This window comes from Aphis gossypii, chromosome 2 (genome assembly GCF_020184175.1).
Source record: "Aphis gossypii isolate Hap1 chromosome 2, ASM2018417v2, whole genome shotgun sequence".
Classification (NCBI taxonomy): domain Eukaryota; kingdom Metazoa; phylum Arthropoda; class Insecta; order Hemiptera; family Aphididae; genus Aphis; species Aphis gossypii.
In genome coordinates, this window is record NC_065531.1 from 36,135,995 (window position 1) to 36,157,631 (window position 21,637).

The following is a 21,637-nucleotide window of genomic DNA, read 5'->3' on the forward strand; positions in this document are numbered from 1 at the left end:
GTGGTTGATAAACCATGGGTCTACCGTTAGTGGTGACCATGGTCGTAAAAATTATTTAATATTTTAATGACCGATAAAAAATATTGATACGATACAAGATGTTATTTTTAACTGCTATCCACTCATTCCACTCCTTTAAGAATTGACACAGTAATAGTAATTCAGTATGTCAGCCGGACGTAGACGGTACCCTCTCGCTACTCGTCTCTGTGGCATACCTAGGACCTCCTACTTAATTACATACATACCATAAAATTAGTCATTTGAATATTTGACATAATAATCGTTGGCACTCGATTTCAATTACTTATTTTATTGTCATTTAGACCACAATCAATTGAATTGTCATCAGTCTGACGGTTCACTTTCTATACCGTCTATCTACTAAATTTAAATTGCAATGGGAGTGACAAATTTACAGATTATTTTCGACAATCCTACAGCTGTATTTATGCCAGGTCAATCTGTTACTGGACGAGTTTTGATAACTACTAGTAGTTCTGTAAAAATAAGAAGTAAGTGGTTAATTAAAAGAGTAGGTATCTAGTATATTTATCATGTTAAAAGTGGCCGTTACTGATTATTATTATAGGTGTTAAATTGAAATTCCGAGGGGAAGCTCAAGTGTCATGGACAGAACAAGAATCTCGTAGAAGCGATAATGGTGAAACTGAAAACTACTCTGTCAAATATGATGCCGAAGAAGAATATTTTGAAAATAAAATGACTTTGGTTGGGGGTGGAGGTAAATTAAAATGATTTGCTTATAACGCGTATTTAGTATTTTTTTTACATATCTTATTTTTAAGGAGAATCAAAATTAGAAGAAGGTGAACAGGTTTATCCATTTAATATTTCTTTACCTCATCAGTTACCATCAACATTTAATGGTGAGCATGGACATGTTCGTTATTCAGCAAAAGTTAAAGTTGATATTCCATGGGGCAAGGATAAAGAAACAGAAAAAATATTTCAAGTTATTTCTCCACTAAATTTAAATGATGAACCATCATTAGCTGCAAGTATAATATTTATGTAATATAGTCAATATTTTCTCCTGGATTACATGTATTGTTCCTTTTATAAAATTATACTCTATTCAGAGTGAGTTTGTGGCTATTGACTAAAACACGGGGTTTTGGTTTCACTACATAGCAGAAAAAACAGATGGTAGATTCAATAGGGACAACAGATCAGCATTATCTGGCCACTACTGGCACTACTGACAAAAACTAGTCTCTGGGCATGCACATTCTTATTTTAAAAAAGTATAGAGATACCTATTACATATATATATTTTTTCTTTTTTTGGGGGGGGGGGCTTAAAATCCATAATTGTTCCTTAAGATTTAAGTCAATGCTTTCTATTTATAAAATTTGATTCTTACATATAAGAAATAAAAATGAAAAATTTTCTTTGCCTTATTTAAATTATGTGCAGCTGCACACCCTGCAAATATTTGTGTCTACTTTAAATTTTTGATGAAAAATTGTTAAATTACCTATTTAAAACTGACTATTGAAAGTAGGTTAGTAAGAATATGTAATATAATTTATAGATTAATAATTGTTTTTATTTTATACAACAGACAATAATAGTATTAAATTTATATCTAATATTCTTTATTTTCATTATAAATAAAACAGTGTCTAAAAAAATTTAAATTTATTATTAACTATTATAATATAGAGACATTATTTTACTGAATTGTAGTAGGTAAAGTAACCCTTACTAAAACAACTCTGCACACCCTACAAAAAATTCCAGTGCATGCCTATGATCTAGTATGATTTAGGTTTTAATGAAATAGATAATATTATACAATTACTAAGATTTGTTACTTGGCCATTTTTAGGAACCGAAAAAAGAAGAAAAAGAAAAATTTTATTGTTGCTGTTGCTGTGAGTCTGGTCCAACGACATTGGTAGTCTGTATTCCTTATAGTGGTTTTGTACCTGGACAAATTATACCCCTTACTATTGAACTAGATAACAATAGTAATGTAACAATTGATTCTGTCAAAATTAAATTGAAACGAGTAATGCTTGAAATGTGTTATTTTAATAATTTTACTGAAGATTATTTAATTATTACAGGACTTAACATTTAAAGCAAGACATCCAAATGAAAAAACAAACTTCAGTTCATCTGAGCTTGCAGTTTTACGTTTACAAGGTATTGAAGCTCATGCTTCAAAAACATGGACAGAGCAAATGGTGGTTCCTAATAGCTTGATGTTTTCTAATCTAAAGTACTGTGGAATTATAACTGATCAATATATATTAAATGTAAATAAATATAAATAATAGTAATTTTGATGTGTTCTTTACTATTATGTAACAGAAGTTGTTTAATTATTTATTTGTTTACAGGTAGAAGCTGTTGCTGGAGGTATGTATGAAAACACTGATATTAATGTGAAAATTGCAATGGGTAATATTCCATTAACTATTGCCCAAGATGCACCTCAATTTAATATTCCAGCTCAATCGTTTGATCAAAATAATCCTTCAAATAACCAATTCATTACAAATCCTCCTGCCTATCCTACAGATTTACCTCCTCCTGTTCCCGGATTCGCACAGCAAGTTCCACCATATGGCCAACCTCCTTTTATTCCTTATCCACAACAACCTATGAATACGGCACAAATTCCTGGTCAGCCATCGTTGTATCCTCAAACACAAATGTATAACCAATCTCAGTTACCTTATCCAGATGTGAATATGCAACAGCCGGCATTTAATCCATCTTATCCAAATTTGAATACTACAGAAGCAAATCCTTCTGCTCCTTCTCTTTAATCTTATACCTTAGATACTCTGGATTAAGTTTATATCCAGATCTTTGAGGATCTGTTGATGATTTAACAGGTATTTGAGTAGTATATATTTATTTTTAATTTAAACATAGGTTTTCTAAAAATTGTAAAACATTCAATAAAACTGGTAATAATTTTTTTTCTAGTTATTCTGTTTTTAAATCTACCATCAAAAAATTATAATCAATTATAGTTTTACCATGTTTTATATGTTTATCTAACTATATTTTTATTGTTACATTTATTTTTTATATTAAATTTTAATACAATTAATGCTCAACATTTTAATTTAACCGAGTACCTAGTATATTATATTCTGTTCAACATAAGAGTATGACCTAGAGTAGAATGAGTTTTTATTGGTGATATAAGACGTTACTCTACTTATTTAATCACCAGTAGTTAACTCATAGAATGATGCCATGTGCACAAGTTAGTTCTTATGTTGAATTGAAAATATATTTGACCAGTATTAAATAATTTTTAAATTACCAGAATCAAAATGCTTCAAACAGATTGTTCCAACTTAAAAACATTTTATATTGTATTAAAAAATAATTGGTAAAAAAAAAATTGAGGGTTAAATTTTAATTAAAATTGATTCATGTTTAATGTTAAAATTAATTAATTATAACATAATATGTCAAAAATATTTTGTAATACCTATATTATGTACTATGCCTTCAATGTGCTTTTATAGTTAATATTATAGCTTATATATTTTTAATAAATTATTAAAACTTACTAACAGATTGAATAGCTTTGTAATAAATAATAACTCATTTTTCTATTATACTTAAACATTATCTATTAATTATTTGTTGAGATAATAAATAATACAAATTAAGGTGTTACTTTTTATGATTATATTTATTACTAACAAATTAAACAACTTAAATTGTTTAGTTAAACTATTGTAAAACGCTTAAATATTTAATCTTTTTATAACTTTATTTTTTTTGTGAAATTTCATCGTTGTTTTATTATATAATATATATTTATTATTTGTTTTATATTATGAATAAAGAGTTTCAAGGAATTTAAAATAGTCAAAATCATTTATTTAACAATTAATAGTAACAATAACAAACACCTTATAAGTAGGATACAGGTTTTTTATACATATATATTACAATGTTTTATTATTTTTAACATTTTCTCTATCTAATTTACATTTTTTAATTATTTTATCAAATATAGTTAGATAGTAAACAGTTATCAACCTTAAAATTCCAGCACCAAAAACCTGAAATTCATAACAAATTATTAAAAAATTCTGTGGTTGGCATTATATTTTACCTGATATATTAATTCTAAATAAGAAGTGTATGGAGCCATACCAGCACAAGAAGTAGTCATCATGTGACCTTCAAACCCTACAGTGCTAAAGAACTGTCCATCCTAAATAATACATAAGGAAAATTTAAATAAAACAAGTATTTATCTTAAAGTACTAGGATAAAATAATTTTAAAATTAGTAATTATTACTAATGCATCTTGAAGAATTTTATTTCCCACTTCTTCTGGTGTAAACAATTTAGCCGTCTCTGAAATCAATAACGTTTCTAATGGTTTGTTTTTTGTCTCGTTAGCATATCCTGGAGTATCAGTATCAGGGGGCAAAGCCAATGTCACTTTCACTCCAAAATTCTTTGTCTACAAGTATATAAATATAAGAATTTTAAAAGAAATAACAAGGTGAATATTATATCAATTATCTTCAGATGTTCAATATTTTTTTACTTCCATGCTTAAAGCTTCAGCAAACCCTCTTAGTGCAAATTTTGTGGCACAGTATACACTTAAACCGTAAATACCACAGAAAGATGCTAGTGATGAAGTTATAACAATACTTCCATAACCATTTTGCTTCATTTTATTTACTATTGCTTTAGTAGCTTGAATCGTTGATATCAAATTGGTATTAATCATTTGCTAAAACAATTGGTAACTAATTGAACTTATTTTTTTTTTTTTTTATTAAAAATTAAAATACCATTATATCATCAGTGGAAATGTCTTCTAAAGTTCCACAAAGAGCCATACCAGCACAGTTTATGAATAAATATAAAGGTCCCATATCTTCGATTGCATTATTAAAAGTTTTTTCTACCATACTGTAATCACCAGCCAAGTCAACTAAACATTAATCAATCAATTAAAAACCTTATTTAATAAACTATTATTAGTTAATTCATTATCATATAAAATAAAGATAAACATTAAATAGTAAATACCTATCCTATTTTATTAGATAGGGTATCCAAATATTTAACACACTACATACCAGACAAATAGTTGAATTTCTGATTATTATTTAAACATTGTCCTTTAATCTCTTTCAAAGTAGAACGAAGTCTATTTTCATTTCTTGCAACAATAGTCACATTGGCTCCTATCTTAGCAGCTTCCAATGCAATGCATTTACCAATACCACTTGAACCGCCCGTAATCTGAAAAAATAAAAAAATTGAAAGCCCCAGAAGAAAATGCGAAACTATTTTAAGTTACTATAACATGACGGCCAAGTAAACATTTTTTCTTAGCTATAAATTTATGTTTGAAAACTGCAGCTAAAACAAACGACAAAACTATAACTCCAACAGTTATAAATGCTAACATTATATATTCCATGTCTGATGAAATATAAATTAAGAATTAAAGAATGGTCACAAACATAATAATAGTTAATACTATAATGAATTGAAAACAGAAGTTATAAGTTATTTATGAGAATATCGAGAACGATTATGGCATTATGATTTATGAATAAACATGATAATCAAAAACTTTTAATTAGAATTTTGAATTGAAATACGAATACGTAATTTTTTGAATTTCCGTCCTAACGTATCAGTATGACCAATGGGTCAGTGTAGGCAATAGCCCAAGAACTTAACACAGTTATAACCTACAGTACGAAGAAAACCATGGCCACACGTTATGCGGACGCACCATCGTCCTTTAATGTAGGAATTACTGTATAATTGTTGTAATTTGTACAATAATATAGTATGACTACAATACAAACATCGATATTTTTTCCCAACATTGGGTAAGTAACTTAATGAAATTTAGATTTTTAAAATTCACAACTATAAAAATCATCTGTACTTGTTTCTTTAAATATTATTTAATTTATCAACTCGAAAATTATTTTTAATAATCGCTTCGTCAAAATATTTGTATTTAATTATTATTTTATCTGTAATCTGTATAATATGGTAATTGATGTTTAATCACAGAATAGATTTATCATTTTTTATATAATATATAATATGTATATGTTATGCATTATGTTTAGGAAACAATCGATTTCATGACGACGCGAGACTAAGAGCTTAAAAAAAAGTAATTTTCTTATCAGTACAAACTACAAAATTACGAATTCGAGTGTTGGGGATAACTTAATATTCTACATTTTAACTTTTAACTAAACTTTTGTTAAAGCATATTAAAAGTAGTTCGTTTTTAATATATTATTTCAATTTTAGTGTGGACGATACATTATTCGGTGGCCAAAGTATAGGCATTCTTGTCGTACTCTCGCCAGAATTACACTTTAGTTTGCCAGAAACAGGCAACTTATATTTATTGTAAGACCGCATACCTACCTAACTTATAATGGATAGTGCATCAAGACCCATTGACAGTATTGCCGATAATCGCTATTTTTGTCACAGTTGTGATGCCGAAATAGGAAGTGTAGCTGATGTATGTTTTTAAGTTTTTCACTACAAGTATTTACTACAAAGTTATTGATTTATGCTTAATTCCCATCTTATTTTCTTTTAGGATTTTACATGCCCAACTTGTCATTTGGGTTTTATTGAAAAAGTCGAAGAGCAACAAACTCCTGAGGAACCAGATGATGAGGATATGGAATTTGCCAATGCACACTTTATGGTATGTAATTAATACATTTTAATAATACTATTTTTAAAGTAAAATAAGTAACAAGTTATCAGAGATAAAAAGAATTTTAAACCTAGGAACAGGTCATTTTTTTCATTGTCTAATATTTTATTTTATAATTTTCATTATAAAATTCTTATTATGTTTGGGAATAACTTGAAATTTTAATTATGTAGTTACTATTATTGACTTAGTTATGAACGTTTGGTTCTATTTTTAGGTTTATATATATGCTCTGTTAAATAAAATATATTAGTTCTAATAGTTCTATGCTTCATAACTCATGACCATGATTATAAAGAACATAATATATCATATATCTTGATAATCCTGTTCATGTTTAATGATTGCAGTTGTTCATTGGCGTTCTCCCCCATCCTGCTTCAAAAACTACTTCTATACCTACTTAAAAATCCCATGAACTATTCAACTATAAATCTAGCAGTTTTGTTTGTTAGTTTTTTGAAAGAAATATTCACCACTAAGTAGAAACTCGTTATCTAATTTATTCTATTTTTAAATTATGTATGAATTAGATAAGAATTAAGTAAACACTTTAATATGTATATTTTAAACAAAAAACTTAAATTTTAGACATTTTACTTTTACAATTTTGTTTTGGATATTTCAGATTGATTATTTATATATAATTTCTAAAGTTGTATCTTAGTTTATGAATTAGGAATTAATTTTCAATACCTACTCTACTTCTCTACTTCAAACGTCTATTTATTTTATTAGAAGAAAATTTACAATCTATACAATCCTTACAATAAGTAAATTAGATATTTACAAGATAAAAAAAAAATTGATTTGAATAGTGTGCTAAGAATAAAAAACCCATTGGTAGCACCTCTATTTTAAATTTAATTTCATAGATTTTTTCACTATTTAGTATTTATATTTGAGTCTGCATAGCGTATTTTTGGGAGAGTTACTATGAAGTTGTTGGATATTAGTATGTTTAAATGTTGATGGAAGTGTTTGTAAATTATTTTATATAGTTAAGGGATGGTACTGTATTAATAACCTTTTGCAATTGATTGAAAATCATGGGTTATTTGATGTTTAGCAAGACCTCAAATTTGAATTTAATAAGACGTAACCAACCTTATATATAAGTAATTGAATTAAAAATATAAAATGGTGATATTTTTTAGTTGTTATATTTGTATTTAGAATAGTGTAAGTAATACTATCACTTAAAATTATTGAATAATTACACTTCCCCATTAAATATAAAATAAACAAGAGTTTACAGTTAAATGATTTATATTAATTTATGATTTTAGATTTTCAATTTTATTTTTATTACATGTTTAGGTTAATGGAATATTAGCAGATGCTGATCTTGCTGGAAGACGAAGGTCAAATATTCGTCGTCGTAGATTTACAACAAGAGGTCCTCACGTAATGACATTGCAACCTGGAAGGTAAATATAAACATATTAGTGTTCTAAGGAGGCATTTTTACCAGTTACAAGAATGTATCTATTTTTATTCAATTTATTAATTATTTGCAAATCTATAAAACTTATTTTATTGTGATAATATAAACATAATTCCTAACTTCCATTCATGAATATTGAATATTATGGATTACAATTATATTTTAATCAATTTATATGTGCAACTAATAGTATTAGTTTTTTTTTTTAATTTTGTCTATTACCATTAAGTTTCCTAATTTCTCATTTATATTTATGGCTTAAAAGGAAATTTACTTAATAGGTAATGATAAAAAAAAGCATTAAGATAATAAGCCTAATATAAGTATATAACTTAGAGAATGTACATTTAGCATAATGATTATGGTTTTGTTATTTTTTAATTTAAGATTGCCAATATCTTAGGACTTAGATTATAAATTATATAATGAATGGAATCAACGTATGTACGACCTATATATTGTATTGCTCTGAACAAATCCTAAAATTTCAACTCATAGTATACGGATGTATAAATTATTATTTTCATGTACCAATTTAGTTATATACACACTACTAGACAATGTGAATGGAAATGCTAGACATTTTGGAATTATAATTTAGCAGTTTTGTATTATCTTTATTCTTTAGTATATGATCTAATCTCTTTATTCTAGAAAAGTACATTGAGTTACAATTAAATTGAATGATACAATTATATCAAATTTATTTTTATTGAAATGATGTAAAAATAGAACTTTTAAATATTCTTAAACCAAGGTACTTAATAAAAAAATTTCAAACAAGCATAACAAAAATGAATAATATAGCCTAATTAATTGTAATTTAGAGGCCATTAATCTAAAAAAAATATATATAATATGTATTTCAGAGGTCCGAGACGAAGTTCAGGTGGTGGGACTATTGAAAATTTAGTAGAAGATGTCATAGTCAATTTTGCTGATTATGCTCGATCGGGTGCAAGTCCAGTGTAAGAAAATTATATAATATTTTTTTGTATACAACTATAACTCTTGTAAATTAAAATTTCAGCAGTAGATTTTTACTTGGTAATCCGGGTGATTACGTTTGGGGAAGAGATGGATTAGATTCGATTGTGTCACAGTTATTAAATCAGATTGATGGAGCTGGACCTCCTCCATTAACAAAAGAGAAAATACAAGAAATTCCTACAGCACTTATTTCTCAAGAACATTTAGGTAAAAATACTTATGTAATCATATCTTATCTTATCAAATATGAATTTTAGTTATTGGTCTCTTTGGTAGTTGATCTATTAATGATGTTTTAAAGACATATATTACAGTTATTTATAACTATTTTTGTAATTTAAATTGACTAATTACTTTACTTAGAATTAAAAAATGATTTTAATTTTTAGATATGAAACTCCAATGCTCTGTTTGTTGGGAAGATTTTACAATTGATGAAAAAGTAATGAAACTAGCTTGTGACCATATGTTTCATAAAGATTGTATTATACCTTGGTTAGAATTGGTAAGTTTTTTTTTCTGTCACTTTTTTCTTCGACCATAAAATAAATTTTGTTCTTATAAACAACTCATTGGTAAAAGTGGTTGGGTATTTCATACTAGTAAAAATAAATAAAGCATCGAATTTAAATATTCAAATTTTTAAATTAATTTTATGTTGTAATAATTAAAAACAATTGTGTGCTTTATCTTAACATTTTTTCAAATTATAACCATTAAAATATATGATAAATTAGGTTAAAAAATAAAATACATATTTTATTAGACTATTAAAAGAATATACTAAACCAGAAACAATGAACCTATGACTACTGTAAAAGAACTATCATCAGTATAAACTAAGTTTTATCATTAGTTGTATAAGTAAATTCTAGAATTTACTAATTACAATATCTAAAAGGTGAAAATATTTGATTCTTTGAATTTTTACTAAAAAGTAATAATGTTAAATTACCAAATTGTTAAGTTTTTTTAGTTATATTAAGCTGTATAACTTTTATTAATAAAATGATACTATTTTAAAATTAACTGTATCTATGTATTAGTAGTTTATGAGTAATGATGAGTACTTTTAAAGACAAAAAAGTAAAAAAGTATTTTTTACAAAAATCAATTATTGTTATTGATTAATATTTTTATTTTTTAATTAACATTACATAAATTTACAAATTAACTAAACTTAAATAATTTTTTATTCAAAAATAAATAGTTGTCATGTTTAACTAAAAATATATTAATACGTTTTAAATAAAGAAAGTTAAAAATAAAATTATAAATAATATCTGATGATAAATTTCACTATATTATATTCATTAAACTAATTATTACTGTAGTACTGATAATAGTTGATAATCAACGCAGACTATTGAAATTTTACCATTTAGTAAAACGGTAATTGAAAAATGCAAAGACATTATCAATAAAGCAATCATTTAGTAATTATTATACTTTTTATTGCATTTAAAATAAAAATAATTTCTATTAGTACAATAAAAATGTTAAATGCTATGTATTTATATTTTTTAATATTATTTATAAGTTATAAATATAAACCACATAAATAACAGTTATAATTGTTTAAATTATAACAAATGTAATTGTGATATATGTATATTAAAATTTAATGTTCTACTGAGTGATTCTTTTATCAAACAACACTCATTATTTCAAATTTGATTAATGTTTTTATAAACATTTTTATCATTATATTTTTAAATTCTTTTACTTTTTTGAATGAGAATATTTTATAAAAGGTTTATAGAAAAACATTTTCAAAAATGTTAATAAATTTTTAAATAATGAGTGTTGTTTGATAAAAGAATCACTCAGTACAACATTAAATAACATACATACATTACAATTATAACTGTTAATTATGTAATTTATATTTTAAAATTTTAGTATTTGCTTCCAATAAAGTTATTTTATTTTTTCATATTATTTATTATTTTTTTTAAAAATAAAAAGTATAATTTGTATTAAATGATTGATTGATTTGGTCTTTTAATCGTACAGTTACAGCTCGAAGAGGTGTTAACATTTTCAACTGGGCGGGTTGGTAATGGCCCAATACCCAATTCACATTGAATTCAAATGATACTAACACTGGTAACAATAACAAAAGAGCAAAGTTATGCAAATATTATCGGTCTATTTAAATAATATTTTAAAAAGATTAATTCATTTTTTGTTAATCAGTGTTTGATGTACTAAACCTTTTTAGTAAAAGTTCTCAAATGCTGTCAACATTAACTAAATGCTATTGGTAAATTCCTAGCATTTACTAGTGAAATTGGGTTTTTAAAAATTATAGGATTTTCCCTGTGATAAAAAATATATTTGTGTGTTATTATTTTTATTTTATTTTATATAGCATGGTACATGTCCAATTTGTCGTAAATATTTAGCAGATGATGGGTTAAGTTCAATTAGTTCAGATCCACTAGGAATCAGTTTAGGTGTTGGACCAAATTTAGCAGCACTCATTAGGTTTGATATATACTTAACTATATTTATTTTTTAATTTTTTTAATGAAAGTTTCATTGTATTTTATATTTAAATTTAAAATTTTAACTTAATTGTGAAGTGATGTTTTAAATCTAGTATCCATAATCATTAATATTGACTATTTTTATTTGTTTAAAATTATTAACAATACTGAATTTAAAGATTTACTAATTTAATTTAATTTATTTTATATTTGTATTATTACAGAGCTCGTAGTAACCCACGTAATAATACTAATAATACTGATCCTGTATGGGCAATGAATGAGTATGATATGGCATCTACATCATCTGATTGGCCTACACAACTTGGTATTAGTTTGCCACTTCCAATAGTATCATCATCATCAACTACACAGACTCCAGCTGCTGCATCAGGTATGTCCACTTATTCATCCGTCACAGCTAGAAACTTACGTGACCAACGGTTGTCAACTTCATCTGCTGATGTTGAACCTATGGAAACTGATCATGATCAAAATTTACCTGCAGTGAATAATACAAATAATTCCTAGTCTATTCTAGTAAATACAAGTATGATTTTAGTACAATATGAGTTTACTGTTTAATACATGAAAATGAAAAAAATATATTCAATTGATAACAATTAATCAAACATTTTTTTTTTAAACCATTTATAAATATTTTTATAACATAATTACAATAATTGATGACAATTTATAATTTTACTAGTAATTGTCAGTTAGTTATTTCAATAGGTATTTAACATATATAATATATATTATATTATTATATATATATGAATTCCTGTGTATGTGAATTTAAATATATTTTAATTGCACTGTTTTAATTCACCCGAGTCTCAATTGTAATTAGTTATTTATCAAATATATTAGTAGACATTATAATGCTTATTTTCTACCAAACTGGTAAATTTCAATTTTACCTATTGATTGTTAAAATTGTTATGTCTTTTTCATTATAAAACTTAATTTAAATTATGTTTACTTATCTACACTATACATTATAATATGCTATTCAATGTTATGAAACTAAAATTCGTAATTTTAATAAATAATTTAATTTATATTTTATGCTTTTAATACTATAATGGGTTAAATTTTAGGTAAATAAAATAAAATGTGTACATAGGTAATATCATCCAATGTAGATTTAGTTAAATTTAATATTATAATTTTTGTGTTTTATGTGTATTAAACAAAAAAATAATGAATATAATATGTGTACTAGTGACAACATTTGTTGTAATAATTATTATGTGTGTTAATTTTTTTTAACTTCACATTTATAATTTTTTCTATTCATTATTTTTTATTAAAATTATATTACATAATTGATTATTTATTTTATATTTATTAGTGAAAGCATATGTATAGTCATATTTGGTTAAATTATTGTTTATTATTTTCATAAATCATTTTATGATATCCTAAAATGTATTAAAATTCTTTCGCTTAGATATAAATAGAAAACAAATTATTGTAAATAAAAATACTTTAACACCCATCAATATTGTTGGAGTTCTACATTTTATTAAATCAAACTGTATTATATTATGCACTAGTTAATTCTATATTTGAGAGCTTAATTAAGATAATTTATTTAGTAGAAAATATATTAACATGATGATACGTTTAAAGTTTAAACTATAAAAATGTAAACCATAACATAATAAATTTGAAACTCTTGGTGATGCAAAGTTATTAAAAATTGCTATCATTTATATTTAATTTTTATCATTACTAACTAAATAAATATTTACTATTTCTACCATCACATTACTATTAATTAGACTTAACATAGAATATTATTTTCATTCATAATTCACATAATAATCTACAAGGGATATATTTATGTATGTTATTTTCAATGTTATGAAAAATACTTAAAAGAATTATTTGAGTGGTATTTAAAATAATCAAATGATTTTTTTGTTATATATTTAAATAGTATTCCTTTTCATTTACATTCCTTGCATAAGTGTATGGCTAATATGCTTCAATTTCTGTTCTCTCAGGAGAATTATTATATTATTTCAATTATTGCCTAGTTGTAATAACACTGCAAAACAATTTTTTGACCGCATCAGACTATCAGAAACGAAAGCTGTCAACAAATTGATGAAAACTGATTTAAATTGTGGGTGTGATCTAATGAAACTGGAAGAAAAATGGTAATTATCGTAATTGTCTGATGTTACTCTTATAATATGAGTCAGAGTAGTGTTGTCAATTATATAAACACAGATATGGTTTTTTTTATTATTATACATTTCCTAATTATAAATATGAATATAGTTTTGGTTATGATTTTAATGAATTCAAATTATTTATATAAAAATAGACAACTAAAATTCTTCATCAAAGTACTGTATAGAAACTCATTTATTGTTATTTTCAATTATTTATTAACTAACAATATTAATGTATTAAAATTTAAAATAATATAATACATATTAAATATATAAATAATATTTATAAATATTAAGATGAATTTAAATTTCCATAAATCATTTAATCATTTTATTGATTGTAAGTATATTTTAAAAACATTTTTTGTTCAAAATTAGTGCTAGTAAAATATTAACAACATATTATATATAATAGTAATAATATTTTGGTGGTGAATGATGATCATATATTTTTACAACAAATCTAAATATTTAGTATTGAAAAATAGAAACTAAATCAATAGAAGAAATGTATTCAATACAGTAAAATAGTGTTAAATGTGTTCTCAAATAATTGTTGATTGATAATTTTTAATACTTAATAAAGTATATAAATATCATTAATAAATAAATAAATACCACTCAAGTCTCAAACACATTGCATATATTTCATATTATTTATCAGTAGTATTGGAGAGTGATGCCTTTGATTATAGTTACAAGCAGCAATGGGATTTCTGTCTCTTGTTTATTTTGACATTTAAATTTGTTTATTTTATTTATGTACCCTATTGTTCCTATTTTATTCTTTAGCAGATCTTATTTCTATTTTTATAAATTTATTGAATAGTCTATTAATGAAAGTTTTTAAATTTTGTTATTTATTTCATGTTATTTCCATACTTGATTGGTGGAATCACAATATTAATTGTAAACCATTTATAAAGAGGTCTTACAATGTACAATACCTATAAATTATTTTTTAACATTTATTGTTGAATCAAATAATGGTACATACATATTTAAGCTATTTTGAAAGAGAAAAGTCCTTTTCTAAAAGAATTTGGTTATGATCCTGTTTTTTATTCAATATAATAATATTCTTTTTTTTTATCTTAGATAAAGTGTATGGACATAAAGATATATAGATTCTAAATCTTGTATTTTATATTCTCAAAAAAAAAAAAAATAAATAAAAATATCTAGTGACTAGAATATTTTCACATGGAATATAGTGTTAATGAAATACCACTTAAAATATATTTACTAGTTACCATAAATTAAACTTATAAAATGGTTATTTAATAATATAGTGAATACCTAGGTCTTCTTGTTAATGTTGTATAAGCTAATTTTTAAATTAAACTAATTTATTAAATTAGTAGATTACTTTTAAGTTACTAAAATATAAAAGTAACATTGTTTCATTACTTTTTTTCACAGTAACCAGTAACCAACTATACTTTCAACATTTTATTAAAATGTCCAAATTTTAAAACAAATAATTAAAGACAACATTTTTTTTTTATTTAATATTTAAAAAAAATTCTCACTTGTTTATGACTAACTTTATCATGTGCAATATTAACATATTTTTATAAAATAACATTAATATATAATTTATAAATTCTTGATTAAAAGTCTTAATAAAAATATTTAAAACATATCATTGAACAGTATTCATAATAAAATCATTTATGAATTAATATAATAAACTACTAAATATCACCCCAGAATTATCTGATTATTGATTGAAAGCAAGTCGTACAAGATTTGTCTTGAGCCATTCAACATTACTACAGGCCCTGATTTACTCAAATGCAGATGGAGCACTTGCACTTGGCTCCCAATTTATGGGTGGCCCCGGTATCCGTATGTTGTAGAAAATTGTTTTTTTTTTAAATTAATTCCACAACAATTTATTTTGTAAAATGTAATATCAACTGTCAATGTGTTCAATGTTCAGAGTTCAGTAGGTATATTTTTATCATTTAATTGTCAGTTGAATTTTGGTTATTTTTGTCATTCCACATCCTAGTGCTTATTAGTTACCATCACAAAATATTAAAATAATAATAATAAAAAGGTTAAGAAAATGTTATAAAAATAGAAATTATGGAAATTGATCATTTTTTATTTCATTTTAATTATATAAAATAAATTATTAATTAATAAGTTATTTTACAATTTTATTAATTTTATGGAAGATTAATTATTTAAATTTAAATTTATATAATAAGATTCTTAAGTATTTTTAATATTTTAATATATTATAATTTTGTTATGTAATTTAATTAGTATTATCTTTTCGTTGCCCTTAATTTACTAGACCAAATAACTAAATTCTATTTATAGTACATGAAATATAGTACAAATATTTTACAAGTTTTGAGATAGGTATTTAACACTTTTAACAACATGCAAATATTTTTTTTATTATTATCAACAATTCCCCTCCCCCCTCTATGTAGATTTTTTCTAGAACATTTTTTTGACTTGGAGGGCCCTAAAAAAATAGTGCACTTGGCCCTAATTTTATTAAATCAGGCCATATTGCTTAAAAGAAGTTGTAGGAATTTCAGATGTAGTTTTTGGATCTGAAAATTGATATGGTGGTGGTGGATCCAAGAATTTAGTTAATTGAATGTTCGATGAATAATTTTGTGTAAGAATCATATTATTTTCTAGATTTTGAGAAGACGCATTGTGTGCCATAGTACATGGTTGGTTTCTTGGCACTTCTAATTGAGCATATCCAGGAACCAAAACTGAACCATTAAGACCAGTAGATGATAAAGAATTTGTTGGAATTAGTTCATTTGAAAAACAATATTGATTGGATGGTTGAAAAGAATAATCAAATTGATGAACATTGCTAGCTATTGTCAATGGTATATTACCTAATATTATTTGAAGAGAAGCTACTTCATTTAAATGTGTACCAATAACACAAGCCTCAACCTACAACAACAAAAAACATATTGATTAAATTATTTGCTCAAAGCAATAATATTATGCAACATAATTACATTTAAAAAATATGTGTCAGTTATAATTCCACAATGCTTTAAATTGGGTATCTCTAAACTATTTGGAATTTGAAGTTGTTCCATGCGTGTCTTTGAAGTGTGTTTTTTTACACCATCTATGTATACATTTCCAATCTTGAATAGTTCAGACTTTGTTTTACTACTTGGAAACCGTGCTTTAAATTGCACTACCTATATAATAAAACACAATATTCTTAAAATCAATAAATATTATCAAATCTATGTTACTAAATATTTTTACTCTATCCAGTTTTATTTTAATAGTATCTACGTCCACGTTGCTGTTGTTATCCAATTCAACTGTAACTGGTATACATTGTCCGGGTACAAAACCACTATAAGGGATGCATACTATCAATGCCAAAGGACCTGATTTACAAAAACAGCAACAGTAAAACTTCTCTTTTATTTCTTTCTTGGGTTCCTAAAAATTGATATAATTAATGTTAGGCTAGGTTAAATTATTAAATTGGTTTTATCATATTGTTCAATCTTTCAGTAAAATATTTTTAAAAAATTATAATATAAAATTAAAGTTGTATTAGCTGTTTTCCAGTATATGAAAAACTGGGAAAAAAGTTATTTAAAAACAACTATTATCTACCGTAATAATATTAAAAGTGTATTAACCAGACAACAATACAAATTGTACTATAAATTCTGTGATTTTTCATGAAATAAATAATTATCAAAATAAAAACTAATATAAAATTAAATTATAATGATTTATTTTTATAGATTATAAAACTATTTCTATGAAGGTTGGTACTTTTTAAATAATCCATTTAACATACTTACTTTCATATTTGAATGAATAAAAAATAATACCACTTTTAAATAGACATAATAAATAAAAACAATAATCATAATTAAATTAATATCCTAGTTAAAGCAGACTATATTCTCATATTTATAGTTTAATAGTACATGAAACAGTTGTAGATCGCCTAGTAGAGGATATCTTTGGATTCAAGATTATCAAATAAACATTGCATTAGACATTACGCGTTAGGAATTATTAATTATAATTTTTTTTTTTTTTTTTTTTTTATCTAAAGGCAATATTGCCTTGTCGCTTCAACCAATCTTCTCTATTTTTGATATTCTTTTCATTTCACTATAGCTCTTTAGAGTTAATAGCTTTTTCATGCTTCCAGATTTGTCTCTCTCGGCCTTCCTCTTCTTCTTTTCCCATTTATCTTCCCTTCCATAATATTTGTAATGAATGTGTTATGTCTCATAATGTGTCCGAAGAACTTAGTTTTTCTTAATTTAAGAATAAAAAATATTATACTTACAGCTAATGATGGATCTTCATTTAAATTTATAGAAGAAATAATTTTAAACATTATTTCTTTCTCTTTATTCATTTTCCAAGGTATATTAATTTTAACTTTTGCAGTATAACATACTTTCCCATGTCGACCTTTAAATGTTGATGGTAATTGATGTGGTAAAGAAAAATTAAATGGATAAATATATTCACCAACTTCCAACTGGAATTCACCTAAAATTAATGATAAATGTAAATAAATAAATATAAAAATAAAAATGAACTCCCAGCTTATCCTATATCAAATTGTATTGTTAATGGTCAATTGCTGTATTAGGTATAGCCCGGTGTTATAGGTCAGGACTGACTAACCTAGATTAGTGTATCCAAGATTGTACATTAACCAATTTTAATAGAATGCAAAACATTTTTATTTCAATGAAAATGATATATTTATTATTTATAACAAATATAACTACTAATTTTTTCCAAGATATGCACTCCTCACTTTTGAGATAAAAAATATAAAAGCTTCCTTAAATACCTATTTTGTTTGTAATTTTTTTTTTTTTTGACAAATTTTAATTTCACAACTCCCTGATAAGATATACAATTATTTTTTAAAACTCAGAGAATTTTGGCGCCTGTACCCATAGGCGCCTGCAGAAATTTTTCTAGGAGGGGTAATGTTAGGATTTGTTATATAGTAAATAGTAATTCATCTTAAAACATTCAATTTTATAAATATTTTTGAAAATCCGGGGGGGGCAAATGTCCCAGTTTTCCCCCCCCACCGTGCGCCAAAATGAGGAATCACAAAAAATAAAAGTCCCACTCTAGGAAACTAAATAAGTCTAAAATAGTATATTATACAATTATCAGTACTCAGTAGTCAGTAGTAGATACCATTGATTAGGTTAGGTACCAGGTTGGTAGTATCAATTTATAATTATAACAATACAATTTACGATATAAAATTTTAATCACACCTTTTTCTTATGTTATGACTTATGACTTATGACTAACCGAGCTGTTAAAAAAGTTCTAAATTTATTTTAAAGATTTTCCCCGCTTGTACTGTATAGGTACATAGCATACCTACATAATTTTTGTATTTCTATTGTCTGAGTTTGTCTAGTTTTTTAGTAGTTCTCGAAACTCCTACTTATTGTCAGTCTTTTATAAATTAAAAATTTAACTAAATATAAAAACAAAATTAATATAAATTGTAAATAGATATAATATTATGTTGTTTCATTATTATGAAACACTATCTTTTGAAACATCGTCCTTAGTGCATGATTAGAAGTATCTAACAGAATGTTCACCACAGAAAACTTTTACATGAGTTAGTTAGATTATCCTAAGATTTACCGAATCTCATTTGTAAAAGTTTGAACTACAAAAATCATTCGTGGTTTGACCAAACTATTTTCAATTTTGTGTATTCTAGGTTTTACCGGTATTCATACTTATTTTCCCGTAACATATATATATATCTACAAGCACTTTATAATATACTACACATTAAATACTAAGTAGTAAGTACAAGTGTAAAACTGAACAAGAAAAAGTATTTCGGTACATTTTGCCGCGACTTTTTTTCCGATTATGTACCGAAAGAGGTTCGCTCAGGTTCGCCATTCAAGGTAAGGTACTAAAAGAAGTAAAGTTGTTATAAAAATACAAAATAATAATAATAAAATAAATTATTTCTACATTCTTACCTTTTTCACCAACCAAAAACATTTTACTCTTAAGATATTCTTCTCTTGCAGTATAACTAACTGAATGGTTTTCACTTTGGCCATCACTGTTAGTCCGAGATTCAGTCTCAGACCAATCAACATTAGCTACTCCTAGGAATTTCAATTTTATATCTATAAAAACATCCGGTAATTATTTCGATTATACATTATATAAATATTAAATACAGTCTACTATTTTTTAATAATCAATCACATGCAATCTTATCTAATAAATCTTACTTTTGATTTTCACAGATCTACTAATCTCAATTAAGACTCGTCCAGTAATGGTTTGACCTGGTGTAAATACTGCTGTTGGATCATCAAAAATTATCTGTATATTATGCACACCCATTGTTATTTTAGAATTGTTGTTGTGTGTGAGCTACTGCATGTTTCTACATCTCATATGTAGTCATCGCATACATTTTATACTTAATTAACATATGAATAAATATGTAAATTAATTACAGTGTATTTAATAATAATTATTATTAAGGTATACAATTATAATAAATAATTCAATAATTCACGTCACAATCCAATCTTAATTTGAAAAAAAAATTTACATTTCCTATCTATGGAAAAATTAATAATAATTATCAAAAAATATGTTAGTATTAGAATATAATTTCACATCTCTTAAAAACCATTCAAATTTGTTACAGCACGAATAAACTGTACTTAACTGATTATCTATCTCATACGTTTACGGCTACATTCAGTACATTCACGTTTATTGCCAGACCCAGGTTTAATTAAAGTATTATACCTACTATTAAATATTAATATAAAAGATTCATCAAGAAAAAGTTTAATCGTCATCATCGTGAAGTCGTTAAAAATTACCATTGATGGGTGGTAGATGACAAAAGTGTGCGGTAGACGGTGGACCGCATACAACAAGAATACTGTAATTTCAAACAGATTTTAAGGAATTTGTTATCTGTTGGACTGATGACAATCAAATTTGATTTAAATTATAATAAAAAAATACAAATAATGATTAAATGTTCATATGGAAATATGAATCATCCACTCAAGATTGACAATACTTTATCTGATCAACTATAAAAAAAAACTGTCAGTATAGTATAAAATGTTGATAATTTATAATCTGTGACGTTCCTCTATTCGTATTTTGCAGCTTTGGCCAATAGTTTTGCTAGGACCTTGATTATGGAACTAGATGGTGAATACCCACATTGAATTTTTTTTTATATAATACCTGACAGTTTTTTTACACTTCAGAAGTAATTAGTAATTACCAATTAACAGTAGTGATATAATATATTTTAATATTTCTATAATTGACGATTTATTCAAAATTATTTTAAGCTTTTACAATTTATTAGATATTATTAAAATTAAAACATACCTAATTATTACAATTATTAATTTATATTTTCATCATATTTGTATTGATTCTATTACTTATCAGTTTATAATATAGGTATATGGACATATGGTATATGTTTATCCACAATTAAGTAAATTTTAAAAATAAATTATAAAATGTATATATACATTGTCAATGTATTCAAATTAAATTATTACATTTTCTGTCCTCAATTTTCAATTCTGTCCTCTCTCGTCACTCCACGCATCTACCTTAACATTCTCATCTCCGCAACACTCATTTTCCTCTCCATTGTTTTATCTATACCCTAACATTCCGATCCATACATCATCGGCGGCCTTACTACTGTCTTATAAAATTTTCCTTTT

The 21,637-nt window shown here is 24.9% G+C and overlaps 4 protein-coding genes and 1 long non-coding RNA gene across 9 annotated transcripts; 3 read left to right on the top strand and 2 right to left on the bottom strand.

The window, feature by feature from the left end:
* The first annotated feature begins 85 nt into the window (after window positions 1-85).
* Window positions 86-3,395, top strand: LOC114127105 (arrestin domain-containing protein 3-like). The gene is made up of 6 exons (XM_027991247.2): window positions 86-515; window positions 593-745; window positions 810-1,018; window positions 1,857-2,039; window positions 2,098-2,289; window positions 2,374-3,395. Exons 1-6 carry the CDS (start codon window positions 401-403, stop codon window positions 2,803-2,805), a joined length of 1,284 nt encoding a protein of 427 aa, XP_027847048.1. The 5' UTR covers window positions 86-400; the 3' UTR covers window positions 2,806-3,395.
* A 466-nt stretch (window positions 3,396-3,861) lies between these two features.
* LOC114126994 (3-ketodihydrosphingosine reductase) lies at window positions 3,862-5,594 on the bottom strand. Its single transcript, XM_027991071.2, has 7 exons — window positions 5,335-5,594; window positions 5,111-5,276; window positions 4,820-4,962; window positions 4,567-4,758; window positions 4,312-4,479; window positions 4,122-4,223; window positions 3,862-4,068 (listed from the first exon to the last, which is right to left on the bottom strand). Exons 1-7 carry the CDS (start codon window positions 5,455-5,457, stop codon window positions 3,952-3,954), a joined length of 1,011 nt encoding a protein of 336 aa, XP_027846872.2. The 5' UTR covers window positions 5,458-5,594; the 3' UTR covers window positions 3,862-3,951.
* Window positions 5,595-5,606: 12 nt separating this feature from the next.
* On the top strand, window positions 5,607-13,941 carry LOC114126970 (E3 ubiquitin-protein ligase RNF126-A-like). Of its 4 annotated transcripts, none has more exons than XM_027991047.2 (10): window positions 5,607-5,878; window positions 6,128-6,174; window positions 6,318-6,537; window positions 6,619-6,729; window positions 8,062-8,171; window positions 9,058-9,156; window positions 9,219-9,385; window positions 9,568-9,683; window positions 11,553-11,668; window positions 11,895-13,941. In XM_027991047.2, the coding sequence occupies exons 3-10, from the start codon at window positions 6,448-6,450 to the stop codon at window positions 12,199-12,201; spliced, it is 1,116 nt and encodes a 371-aa protein (XP_027846848.1). In that variant the 5' UTR covers window positions 5,607-5,878; window positions 6,128-6,174; window positions 6,318-6,447; the 3' UTR covers window positions 12,202-13,941. The 4 variants fall into 4 exon arrangements, with proteins under 4 accessions (XP_027846848.1, XP_027846854.1, XP_050055952.1 ...); XM_050199995.1 differs by lacking the exon at window positions 5,607-5,878 and adding an exon at window positions 5,926-6,047; XM_027991053.2 differs by lacking the exon at window positions 6,128-6,174.
* Window positions 13,942-15,343: 1,402 nt separating this feature from the next.
* Window positions 15,344-20,292, bottom strand: LOC114127097 (arrestin domain-containing protein 3-like). Of its 2 annotated transcripts, none has more exons than XM_027991236.2 (6): window positions 20,150-20,292; window positions 19,889-20,041; window positions 18,187-18,395; window positions 17,130-17,312; window positions 16,868-17,059; window positions 15,344-16,799 (listed from the first exon to the last, which is right to left on the bottom strand). In XM_027991236.2, exons 1-6 carry the CDS (start codon window positions 20,262-20,264, stop codon window positions 16,377-16,379), a joined length of 1,275 nt encoding a protein of 424 aa, XP_027847037.2. In that variant the 5' UTR covers window positions 20,265-20,292; the 3' UTR covers window positions 15,344-16,376. The 2 variants fall into 2 exon arrangements, with proteins under 2 accessions (XP_027847037.2, XP_050056941.1); XM_050200984.1 differs by having other exon boundaries at window positions 19,889-20,020; window positions 20,150-20,276.
* LOC126550077 (uncharacterized) lies at window positions 19,910-20,778 on the top strand. The gene is made up of 3 exons (XR_007604091.1): window positions 19,910-20,056; window positions 20,165-20,408; window positions 20,578-20,778. It is a non-coding gene; the product is annotated as an uncharacterized LOC126550077 (long non-coding RNA).
* Window positions 20,779-21,637: the final 859 nt, after the last annotated feature.